General features: G+C 34.7%; 3 protein-coding genes across 12 annotated transcripts; 1 reads left to right on the top strand and 2 right to left on the bottom strand.

Moving 5' to 3' along the window:
* Window positions 1–2: 2 nt before the first annotated feature.
* On the bottom strand, window positions 3–2462 carry LOC7466755 (cation/H(+) antiporter 15). The gene is made up of 2 exons (XM_024604856.2): window positions 1400–2462; window positions 3–1306 (listed from the first exon to the last, which is right to left on the bottom strand). The coding sequence occupies exons 1-2, from the start codon at window positions 2366–2368 to the stop codon at window positions 140–142; spliced, it is 2136 nt and encodes a 711-aa protein (XP_024460624.1). The 5' UTR covers window positions 2369–2462; the 3' UTR covers window positions 3–139.
* A 3764-nt stretch (window positions 2463–6226) lies between these two features.
* Window positions 6227–7963, bottom strand: LOC7490173 (uncharacterized). Its single transcript, XM_002310494.4, has 2 exons — window positions 7825–7963; window positions 6227–6990 (listed from the first exon to the last, which is right to left on the bottom strand). The coding sequence occupies exon 2, from the start codon at window positions 6949–6951 to the stop codon at window positions 6637–6639; it is 315 nt and encodes a 104-aa protein (XP_002310530.3). The 5' UTR covers window positions 6952–6990; window positions 7825–7963; the 3' UTR covers window positions 6227–6636.
* A 568-nt stretch (window positions 7964–8531) lies between these two features.
* LOC7490174 (uncharacterized) lies at window positions 8532–12417 on the top strand. 10 transcript variants are annotated; one of them, XM_024605086.2, is made up of 4 exons: window positions 8532–8825; window positions 10369–10436; window positions 10531–11295; window positions 11413–12417. In XM_024605086.2, exons 1-4 carry the CDS (start codon window positions 8717–8719, stop codon window positions 11659–11661), a joined length of 1191 nt encoding a protein of 396 aa, XP_024460854.1. In that variant the 5' UTR covers window positions 8532–8716; the 3' UTR covers window positions 11662–12417. The 10 variants fall into 10 exon arrangements, 9 of the variants coding, with proteins under 9 accessions (XP_024460854.1, XP_024460847.1, XP_024460850.1 ...); XR_002982823.2 differs by having other exon boundaries at window positions 8533–8825; window positions 10531–11981; window positions 12086–12417; XM_024605079.2 differs by having other exon boundaries at window positions 8533–8825; window positions 10531–11673; window positions 11805–12417.
* The last annotated feature ends 313 nt before the right edge of the window (window positions 12418–12730 follow it).

Below are 12730 nucleotides of genomic sequence, written 5' to 3'. Positions count from 1 at the left end.
TTTTGACCACACACAAGCTAATAGTTTAGTTAACAAGATCATTAAGAACTCCATAACAGATGGCCTTTGCGCTTTAAAAATGTTAGGAAATTTGTTAGCATGGTCATAAAAGGCAACTTCAACAAAACTTCTACTGAATTTATTCAGCTGTGTCTGCAACATAATATTGTTGGATTACAAGAATGGATGCATTTCGTGCAAACTCAGATGTAGATAATGCCTCTCCCAATACTCCTAGATCTTTACAGTCACTCCACTCTGATAGCCCTGATGTGAAAGGAGATGCCACTCCTTGACCCCTTCCCACTATATACAGATCATAATAATCAAACATTTCCTTTGTGGTCCTTAAAATTTCTTCCCCGTTATTTACCACCTTTTCTAAATAAATTACGGAATCATTGAACTTTGCCTTGAATCTGAGTTCATTCACGTATTTTTCATCAAGCTGTTTATAATTTTCACTCTCTTTTCTCTCTTCCATTATATTTTTTGCCTTTTCTCCGGGACGAAAGTGCACAACTGTTAAACGCACTTCGCGAGAGCCTGCCATTCTCCATGAGTAGGCTAAGGCTTCGCGATCGTCAGGTCCACCGGTGAAGAGCATGGCAACATTAATTTGTTGTTTCCATAGATTGAAACCCATATCATGAATGCTTAATTGAAGCCCTCGGTCAACAAATATACCGACTGAACATGGAGCTTTTGCAAGCAGGTTGTGGTTGACAGTTCTGATAGAAGAATTCTCTTGCACCACGTCAATTCCACATCCTTCCTTGTGAAATGGAACAATAATTAAAGTCACATGTTTGTCCTCAGCAATGCAGCATATCTCTCTGTGCATGGTGGCGTAAGGAGACACGACGGTTACTGGTTGGATGGAAATCGGATGGCCTGTTCCCCTCCTTCCATAGCTTCTAAGACTCTGAGATGAGACGTGGTCTGATATAACTCTTTCAAAAATGGGTTGGCTGATGTTAGTGGCGTTATAGGCATCATGAACAATAAGCATTGCCGATGAACGGCCTGTGAGTTCTACTAGATGAAGAGCAAAAATAGTGATTGGTGATAGTTTAGTAGAATTAGACAATTTCAAGAGGGTGCTCATTCCTGATAGATGATGAGATTCATGAACACACATAATGATTCGAAATTCAGAATCATCTTTGCTTGTTTCCATAGTCCTTTGCTTGTATTGCTTGAGATTCTTTGAAGACTTACTGACCCAATAAGGAAAAGGTTTCACAAGAGCTGTCATCACCAAAAACACAATCACCATTACAGGAAATGTTGCAAAGTCCAGAGCCTGCTTCAATGTCATAAAATGATTTGTCAGAAATAGATCAAGCATATATGTCTCTATAATACTTAGTTAAGTTGATGAAAATATCCAGTGTACCTGTACATCGACACCGATGTTAATAACAACCAGAGCCAAAAGGCCTTTTGTGTTCATAAGAATCCCAAGGGCAATACCATCACGAGCAGAGATACCGAAGGCCTTGCAGACAAGGAAAGAGCTCAAAACCTTGACCGAGAAAGCCAAGACAACAATCACCAGCAGCGTGACTACACTAGTTTTGGACATCAAAAACAATATGTCAATTTTACCTCCAACAACCATGACGTAGGAAGGAAGCAAAATTCCTGCCACAAAATTATTGACTTGTTCCAAAATTCTTGTCTCAAACTCATTTGATGTGACAAGTCCCAAAACAAATGCCCCAGTCATAGAAGTGGAGCCACAAGCATCTGTGATGAATCCGCAAATGAGCACTCCAGCAAGAATAACATATACATAAAAGTCTCTACCACTGCTTTTGTTCGAGGAACTTTTGATTTTGCTAAGGACTGGACGCACCACAAACCAGCAAAGAATAATGAAGCCAACAGTTGGGAGGATGGAAAGTTTACTGCGTCCATGGAGCCAGGTTATTGTCATAATAAGCATAGTCCAAGATGCTAAATCACTAACAAAAGCTGAAGACAAGGCTATTTGTCCAAGATCTGTGCTGATGAGATTAATGTCGGAAAGAACTTGAGCAAGATCAGGAAAGCTTGTGACAGTCAGAGCAACACCCCAAAACAATCCGCCAACAGGACTGGCAGAAGGAAATATGGATTTATCTCGTGTAAATAAGCAATACAGACTGGCACCCATGCCCATAGAAAACAGAATTCCAGCCACGGCATTGGTGAAAGCTTTCTTCCCCACTCTCCTTACCATGTTTAGATCAATCTCCAAACCCACAAGAAACATGTAATAAACAAGGCCTAAGTTTGCCATGGTCTGCAACACCACATTGCTGTTTATCGGACGTACGTATCTAAGGAAAAATGAAGACCTAAAGAATATTGGACCAAGCATGCAAGCTGTCTACATAAATTGGAAAAACACAAAATTAATACTAATAATCAGAAAGTAACAGAGCAGCCAAGATAACAGAAATGTTAAAAGCCTTCTAAACACACAACCAAATATTTAATTAGCACGGCAAAATGTATCATACTTACAATTAACTCTGCGAAAAATCTAGGTTGACGGGTGAAGTTAAAGATGAAGAAAAGCAAGTGAATCATGAATATAGTGATGCTTAACTGGACAGCAAAGTATGGAACATTATTAAGCAGGGGGTTTGAAATCTTCCAAACAGACAAATCAACATTTACAGTCTCGTAGTAGCATGCATTCACGCCATTAGAGGGTGTCCTTTCGAGAAGAAAGCCAGCAACATAAGCTACTATATCAGTTTCACTATGGTCAAGCATATTGGCAATGACCCTTTTGCTAACAAAATCGAAGGAAATTATGGGAGAAACCAAGGAAATTTTCAAGAAAAGTTTCTCATGCAGCACAACAAAACCTGGAAGATGGAAAGTGGAAAAAATAAAATAAAATAAAGGAGATTTTATCGACCAAATTTAGGCAGTTGTCCTAAAATTAACCAAATTTACAGGAGGCAGGTAAAATATAGTACATGTATACGTAGGGTATGCAAATAGAGCTATGACTAAGGATTCAAATTTGAGTTTTGACTTCTTGCTGTCAATTACTAAAACAACTCATTCGTAATCGGGCATATTATAATTATAATTATAATTATAGTGTTACCCACATTGTTTTTATTTTTTTACTCAGTTTTTTTTTTTGTTTTTTTTATGATTCTTTTTAAAATTGTTTTTATCAATTTTATTTTTTTAATGTCGAGATGGTTGAGAATTTAGCTTTGTAATTTTTTTTTCTTTTTATTTTATTTTTCTATAAGGTTAGCATGATTTGTGGGTTCGTCGAGGTAAACCAGGTTATCTCAGTTTTTGGATTTGGTGGTTTTTTTTTAATTAAACTTGATTATTTTTATAGTCTATTTTTTTTTCTCATATTGTTAAAAAAATAATTTTAGAGAAAAATCATGTTATTAAACTTTATGAAGTAACAAAATTTAAAGGAAGTGGGAGAAACTATTGTTCACCCAAACCCATTACAATAGTAATCTACATTATTTTAATTTTTTTTTTAATTTTTGTTATGATTTTTTTTTCAAATCTATTTTTATCGATTTTTTTTTAAATTAAGATTGTTAAGAATTTATCTTCGTAATTTGCTTCTTTTTATTTTTTCTTTATATGAGGTTAGCATAGTTTACGAGTTTGCTAAAATAATCTAGGTTGCCCTGGTTTAAGAGTTTGGCGGGTTGTTTTTTTTTTTAATTGAACTTAACTTTTTTTTATAGTCTATTTTTTTCTCATATAGTTAAAAAAATAGTTTTAGAGAAAAGTCATGTTATTAAATTTTATAAAGTAACAAATATTAAATGGTATGAGGAAACCATTGTTTACCCACACATATTGCATTGCGAATGACAATAATAACCCACAATGTTTTGCTTTTTTTTTCTTTATGTTTTTGAATTTTTGTCATGATTTTTTTTTAAATTTGTTTTTGTCGATTTCATCTTTTAATATTGGAATGATTGAGAATTTGACTTCATAATTTATTTCTTTTTATTTTACCTTTATAAAAGGTTAGCATGTTTGTGGGTTTGCTAGGGTAACCCGGGTTGCCCTGGTTTACAATTTTGGTGGGGTGTATTTTTTTAATTGAACTTGACTTTTTTATCATCTGTTTTTTCTCATATAATTAAAAAATATAGTTTCAGGAAAAAGTTATGTTTTTAAACTTTATAAAATCTATGTACTTATTCACATGTTTGGTTGGTTGACTTCGTCCGCGGATCTGACAAGTTTAACTTTTAAAATTAGTTTTTTTTTCATCCTTAGATATTGGGTTAATTGAGAATTCAGTTTTATAATTGGTTTCGTTTTACTTTTTATAAAGTTATCATGATCTAAAAAATCATCTTGGTATTAGGTTGATGTTTGATTTCGCAATTATCTATTTTTGTTATCATGTAGTTAAATAAAAAATAGATTAAAAAACAAATTATAATCTCAATGGAGTCCATAACCCAATTTACAGGTTTGGTATTAGCCCGGCTTACCCGATTCACAGGTTTAACAAGTTTACCTACATATATGATATGTTTTTTTTTTGGTCTTTTAATTGTTTTTAATTTATTCATTTTTGATTTTATCATTTAATATTAGGATTGGTTGGAAAATAGACTATATTATTGATTTTTGTTTGCTTTCTATGGATAATTGTGTCAAATAAGTGTTTATTTTTAAATTGGTACTCAATTTTGTGAGCATCTGTTTTTTATCATATAAAAAAATAAAAAAATATTAAACCCAATAAAATTCATGATCCGGATCATGAGAAGGTAAGGTCGATTCAATCTGTCATTGTCTTAATATTTTTTAAAAAAATTTATCATCTCGAAGTTTTCTTAAAAGCTAAATCATATTTTTATCGATCATTAAGGGTACAGTTAGAACTATAAAATTGATAAATTTAAGCATACGACTTAATTAAAAATTTAAGTTAGATACAAATTTTAATAAAATTTTTAAAATTAATCTCCTTGGTTAGATTTATTAATTCTATTAAAAAATCCTCCGTCTTCTTATTATTCTTAATATTTGATATTTGTTATTGCTCACCTAAAATTCTCAGTCACAAGTCAAGTCCCCGTGAGAATGAACTGTTCACAAACTCATTCAACTAAAACCAAGCTTTTCAAAACCGAATTGGTGAAGACAAAGGGTCACAGGTTTTAGGTTGTACCAGGATTTAATCAAGGTTAAACTGTGATTGATAATAAATATATTTAATCACTTATTTACAATATAAAAATAAATAAAAACTGAATTACATTAAGTATAATAAGGAGTAAATTAAAAAAATTATTCAGATTATACCCACATTAGTAATAATGAAGGAGGGCATTTTTTTTCTTCGTTATTACCTGTCCAGATAGTATTGTAATGGAAGTGTTGACCTGCATCTCTTAGCTTCATATAGTTCATCCGTTCAAACAGCCCATTTTGCAACTCGAAACCTAGCTGGAACCCATATTTCAGAATGTATCTCACAACACTCTTCACAACATCAGGTATCTCATGGCTCTCTCTTTATGGAGCTCTCATGAATCAAGGCAGCATTGACAATCTCAAAAGCATGCAGATTTCCAGTAAGAACGTCTCCTCTGATTCTATGTATGACTGACACAACGTACGGGTTATTACCTGTCCTGTCCTGGGAGTATTGTAATGGAAGTGTTGATCTGCATCTCCTAGCTTCACATAGAAAGCTATCTTTGTCTAGTTTCCAATGTTTCAAACGGTGCGTGATTTGGAGCTTTCCACCAAGAGTTGTAGCCATTTTACTAACAAGTGTGCATGCTAATGAAACAAGGAAACAGCAGAACCGATATCCTTATTCATATTTTGCAACCTGCAAAAGCAGTCCTTTTCTTAAATTTTAATCTAGTTTATTAAATGCCAAAAATAATGGCTCGACTTCTTTTCTTGTCGTTGTGGAGAATTTTGATGGATTTAAGAAATTGTGAAAGCTGGTGAATTTCATTGCCTCTCAGAAGTTGATAAGAATTTTCACGATCATAGTAACAGTCATATTGTATAGTCAAGCCCTGTCATATGAATAAGCAGACCTTGGTCCAACGGATGGGGAAGGGTATGCCATACTTGATAGCATTTCACCTCAAATCATTCACTCATATGCAGAACATATTGCAATGCAGTTTTCAAGAGCACTAAAAAGTGCATGTTTCTTAGAAAACACCCTGCTTTAAGAAGAAGAAAAACATAAAGTAAATTCCATTTGACATTTATTCCGAAAGAAAAAGTAAATAATAAGAATTGATAATAATTGTTACAATAAACCCCAACGGGAATTGTAAATAGATGATGCATAGATGTTAAACAGAACAACCGAACTTGTATCATTTCATCCAGCTCTATTCAGACTCTGGATTAACACAGTAAAACAAAAATTTGTATAAGTCGGTGGATTTCATTGCTTCTAAGAAATTGACAAGTTTTATTAGAAATTTCATGGGTAATGAATGCACCATTTCTTCGCTCTGTTTATCCAAAAAAAAAATTGCACTATTCTCCATTTGAGATTTTCCTCAACTCTTGCAAATATACGCCAAGCTCATCTGTTTCAAAACTCAAGCAATTTATAGGAAATGATTTGGTGGAAATAGCACATAGCTATCTGGGTGTTTTTTCAGTGGATGATGGAGCCTTTTCAACAGACTTGGTAGAGCTGGCACCCTCTTCAGTTTCAACAAGTTTGCGTAGCCTCTCTTGAAGAACTCGCACTCTGTCCTCGGTCTTACGAAGCTTTCTCCATCTATAGGTAGCCCAGAGGCCTAAACCGCCATATACAACAATATACGAAGCCCACACGTAGGGATAAGTTTCTGCATGCTCTCTGATTTTTTGATATCGATCTACTACCATTTCCCCAAAACCAGCAGCACGAGGACTGGTGCTTGGCAGATCTTCTTTTTGCTGACTAGCCATTTCTTTAGATTGTTATCTACTACACACCAACTTGAAAAACTGAAAACAATGCAAAGTTCACCAAGTGATTGTATATTTTGTTCCATAGAAGGAAATAAAAATAAAATGTGCAAGTACCATCAAAGAAGCAAAGTTATTACCACCAAATCAAATAACAAGCTCAAAGAGATTAACCATAATCATATCCATATCAGTACAGGTCAATGAAATACGGGCAAGAATTTCTAAAAAACCCTCCATCACTTTAAATCTCAAGAAGTTGTCTCTCTTACAAAATTCCCAGTTACTAATTCAGCATATTATCTTTTCGCATTTCCAGATCTTCACTCAACCATGAAGAAAAAGGAAATTTATCTTGAAATCTTCAATTGATTTCAGTTTTCCAGTTTGCTTTTAGGATCACACACACAGGCAATAGCACAAATACTCAAAAGCACACACCTTTCCATTACATGCTGCTCAAGCTAATTCTAAGCTTTGAAAGGCAAGGTCTCATAGCCGTCATTCAGCTTTTCTATAGAAAAGAGGAAGCCAAACCCAAATTTCTAAAATACCAACTAATAGCAACAAACAAGAATATCATAAAAAAATTTAATTGCTAAAGCAAGAAAACTGCAGGTATCGCTAATCAAGAAGATCCAGGAATAGTCAAACAAGAACCCATTATCCACACCAATCAATCAATAATAAGAGATTTTTCATGCACCCAGTAAAGGATTTCAGCTAAATAACATATCAACTTGACCTGGGCTATAATCATACTAAACAGGGATGGTTGAATTTAAAGGAGAAGCAAAGACAACCCAGAAACTACAGCCATTGAAATGTTGTGATGTGTGTGAGAGAGTAAGGGGTAAGAAAAGAAGATGATACCTGGTACTTTCTCTGGATTTGGAAATGATTGATGAAAAGAAGCCTAGTTACTGAGAAACGGGCTCGTGGTGTTGTGTGTGATAGAGAGAGAGAGACTAGAATGCGTTAAACCATAACCAGCTGTGAGGGCTGAAGAGAAGGGTTTAACCTTTTCATTGTTTTGGGCAAACTTTAAGTATATCCTCCAACTACTAGGATAGTATCGATTTTACCCCTGTAGATATATTGTATCATTTTTATCCCCAAACAATTTAAATTTCTCAATTGAGGTTCTTCTATTTGAATTTCTTAATAAAAAAGATTAAGTTTCCTACAAAATAATGTGGTTTCTTATAAAAACTACAATTTAGATGAGATCTATGATTAAATACGAAGGTTTTTTTTTTATATAATTAAGTAAATTATAAATTAGTTCCTCTTGTTTTGTAAAATGAATTGAATAGTTAAACTAATTAAGTAGTCCTTTAGTTAATTATTGATCATGCTTAATTTAATATAATATTACTCTAAAAACTGTTTTTTTCCCTCATGAATCTTGTCATATTATTTACTTCATCTCCTCCTTTTTATATTTCCTTAAAAAAACAAAATAATAGAAAAGGGATATAAATTTGAAAAAAAAAACAATTAGTTTTTGAAAGTAAATGAATTATTTAATTTGTAAGACAAAAGGGACCGATTTATAATTTACTCGAGAAATTACACCATTATATTCGAAATTCTTGTGCCCAGGTTCCTTCCCAGTAGTTAATGGAGGCTAGACAGGCCTTGGTCATCTACTTTAAAGCGACAGAAAATCGTTCAACCAGAACTGCAATCAATAGCACGGCCATATTCTCTCTGCCTATCCATTTAGGCTAGTTGCAGACAATTGTCTTTCATCGCCTCCTCAATGGCATCAACACCTAGTGATGGTGAAGTAGCTGTTTTCACAGACACAAACATGGACACTCACATTGCCATGGGCATCTCTCCTGACATCACTGTTGCTGATTTCAAGAGTAACTTTCTTTCTATAATCCTTTTCTTGCCTATCTTTGTTTATTATTAACATCTTCTCTGGATTTTCAACAATCCCTCTTTTTACTTGCCTTTATTTGTTTCATCTGTATCATAGTTTCTATTATGGAGCTGATTGTTTGTTTTGACGTTTCACTTGATTTGCTCTTCTGGGTTTTCTTCACTTTTGGATTCTAAAGCACACTGTTTTGGTGTCTGTGATTTTGCTGTATTGAATTGGGACTATTCACTTGTTCTATTTATATTTTTTTTATGCAAAAGGTTGCCGCTTTTTCTTATTAGACATAATGCATTGTCAAAGAAACAGTTTTGTTAGGTGATAGAGTATTGGAGGCTAGATGGGGTTTGATAGAAGTCAATTTCATTAACTTTTTTGTTTCATTAATGCTGAAAGTGAAAAGAGTTATTATGTGCCGACTGAAGAAGTAAGCTTTTGGAGTTTATAATAATTTAGTTGAGGTGAAATGCATACTAGAGGTGGCTGAACATACTAATTCAAGGAAGTTTAGGGAATGCCAAGTGAATTTGAAAGTTGGATGCAGGGAATATAATTTGAGGGATCTATAGCTCTGATGAGTGGTGATGAGTGGTCCCAAAGTGGTGATGTCTGTGTCGGTAAGTAACTCCATGCATTTACTCTATGGTGCATAAAGATCATTTCTTTTGTTAGATATTGATTATTTTATGAGGTCAGCCTAATTGTTGATGACACAATCATGTCGGCAATTCAAAAGAGATTAATTTGTTAGATATGTAGTGGTGGATTACAAGGCAAGAGGTAGCCTTTAGGAGGTGAAGTGGAGACACCATACTTTAATCATGAAAGTTTGTACATAAATTGGATGGCTTCAGAGTTTTGAAGCTCAATCATTTTGTACCATGAATAGAGGTTTAATGCTTGCATTTATGTCATTGATTTATCCTACCTGATGTTCTCATCAGTATTCAGCGTTTGTATACTTAAATGGGGTGTTTTACAGGCAAACGTAGGAAGTTTGAAAATAATTTTAATCAGAAAATCCTGTAAGTAATACCTGGCCCCAAAAAAACTGGAGGAGATAGCCTGAAGTCATCCAGTAAAATGTTGGATAAGTTAGCCTTTTGTCCCTCCTCTTTCATTTTTGTTTTGTAGAAGATGTCTCATTGATACTCTTTATTAATTCTCATTAGAGAAGGGACGCAATGGACTCTCAAAGTTCGCATAACCTTAAACAGCTCCCCTGTACGGTAACAAAGTTTTAATCCCAGAATAGACCAACTGATTCAATGAAGTTTAAAAAGTGGAGAACTTGCTAATCTATTGTATTGAGATTATTTATCATATAACTAGACTATATACATGCTCCATTTGGTTGTGTTTTCTGCTTTAGGGTTTCATATTTGTCCAAGTTTTCCTCCAGCATTCTTGCATGATTAGTTCCTTGCATTGCATTCGATTTTTAAAAAGCTGTCTGTGACCTTTCTTTATGTTTGCCCTTTCTCTACTTCATAGAAAAGTAATGCATGCCAATATTCATGCTGTAGGAGAGCTGGAGAAAATGCACTTCAATTGTTTTCCGAAATTGGGAGAGATTAAAGTTTGTGAATTAAAGGTATTTTTAAAATGATCCTTTTGCTTTCTTTTATTTTAGATTTTGTTTGGGGATTCCTTCATGTTAATTTTTCATACACTTCTCTGTCCTTTAGCAGGTAAGGAGAAATAATTGCTTCTACCACTTGCTGGAGTCACTGCCTATAAAGTATGCTTTTCAGGGGCTCAAAGGAAATTGGTTTCTTCATGTGGAAATAAGGTCTTCAAATAGCTTTCGTAATCAACACTTACCCCAGTGTCTAGCTGCAAAGGATGACCATATTTCTGATGGTAGCAATGCTATTGGCTCTCTCGTTACAAACACCAGAAAAAATGACATGACACCAAATGGTAATAACAAGAGGATAGAAGGTTTACTTGGCATCAAATCACCTGCAGAACTTCCTAAAACTGCCCCTTGTTTTGATAAAAGAAGTAAGGAAAAGAAGAGACTGGCTGAAATCGACAGGGAATTTGATAGAAGTAAAAAATCCCCAAAACTTGCTGCCAGAGAGTGCTCTGGTTTGCTGACACCTGGAAATGAAGTTAAGCCTGCAACAGAAGAACTTTCAAAAAATGCTCCTTATTTCAAGAAAACGAGCAAGGAAAAGAAGAGACTGGCTGACATCAACAAAGAACTTGACAGAAGTAAAAAAGCTCTAAATGTTGTTGACAAAGTGTCTTCTGGTTTGTTGACACCTAGAAACAAAGTTGAGCATGCAACAATAACCGGAGCGCTTCCAAAAATTGTCGCTTGTTTCAAGAAAAAGAGCAAGGACAAGAAGAGAATGGCTGGCCTCAATAAGGAATTTGATAGAAGAAAAAAAGCTCCAAATCTTGCTGCCAAAGTGTGCTCTGGTTTACTGACACCTATAAATCAAGTTAAGCCTGCAACCTTTTCCTGCCCAATGGTGGAGACTCCCACAGAGAGCCCACAAGAAGTAATATTTGCTAAAATTAATGATTTCTCAAATATGCAAGTTTATACCTTACCACAGGTTGACATCAGAAGGCCCCCAAGAACACTGGCTTCTCCATTGCCAACAGATCTTCGACCTGGAAGTTCAGGGAATAAGCTAAAAACAACTTCTGCAGTTGGGAAACGCATGATGACAGCTGCAAATAAGCTCAAAATTTCTGCCAATAAACAAAGACCAGCGCTTTCTTTCTATAGATTCAGAGCTCCCTCCAGGGCTTCATTTGTGGTCAGGAGATCAATCTTTGATATCAGTGACAGTGATGAATGATGAAATTTAAAGGTACCACACCAGTCAGATGGGTTGTCCATGCATTCAAATGCCATGCATGTCAAATGCACGCTGCGTGTTGCTCATGCTTACAAATTTATGCATTCATTTTCATTGATCGCTCTAGCAACCTGAAATTGCAGGCTTCTTTCTGAAATGTAAATTGGGTCAACCTGAACTCATTCTGAGATGAATGGTGAATACCCTTGGAAATGATCAGAATCATCAGAATTTAATGCGCTTTCTGGGTTTTTGGGATTACAGCTAATCATCTTTGTTTCTGGACTTCTAGACAAAGACTTGGGAAGCAAGTGTTATAGGTAATGTGCTGCTACTGATGCTGAACTGCCATCGCTATTTTTGCTTGAATGGGGGTTATTTGTAAAGGTCCAGTCCAAGAGTTTTTCAGCTTCCTATTTTGCAGACTAGAAGGGGTCATTGAATCGACCAATTTTGCTGATAAGAGCCTGCCTGTAACTGCAGTCTTACAAGCTGAGAAGAGGTGCAAGATCGCGCTGCTAAGTAGAATTCAGTGCTGGTCAGGTTCCTGCACAAATTTTGTATTTGTGTGTTGAGGCCATATGCCATTTGAAAATAACATCACCGTATATGTGAAAATTGATGAGCATGTTTATTCTCTTATTTCGAGTATCCAAGTAGCTGCCTAATGATTCGTTTCCATGAACTCGGTGGATGGTCTTTGCCTGTTGGCAGTCTAAGAGCTTTTGGGAATGCTGGATGGCTGCATTCAAATCATTAGTCCTCTTGTTTTTGTTGATTGTGAAGTTGGATTCGTGGGTTTTTTTTTTGTGGGTTTTCATAATTTTTGTGGGTTTTTTTTTCTTCTCTTAAATTACCGTTGTTTGATTTTAAATGTTAAAAATAAATTTAAAAAAATAAAAAATATATATTATTTTAATATATTTCTAAATAAAATAACATTTTAAAACACAATTTTTACCACTTTTACATCCAAGCTATAAATTGGTAACGCTGTGAGATTGGTTTAATTCACAATTTTCAAAATTTATAGACAACCCACGTATTCTTCCAAGTCATTAAATGCGAT

This window comes from Populus trichocarpa, chromosome 7 (assembly GCF_000002775.5).
Source record: "Populus trichocarpa isolate Nisqually-1 chromosome 7, P.trichocarpa_v4.1, whole genome shotgun sequence".
Lineage (NCBI taxonomy): Eukaryota > Viridiplantae > Streptophyta > Magnoliopsida > Malpighiales > Salicaceae > Populus > Populus trichocarpa.
This window is presented reverse-complemented; position numbering and strand designations above follow the sequence as displayed.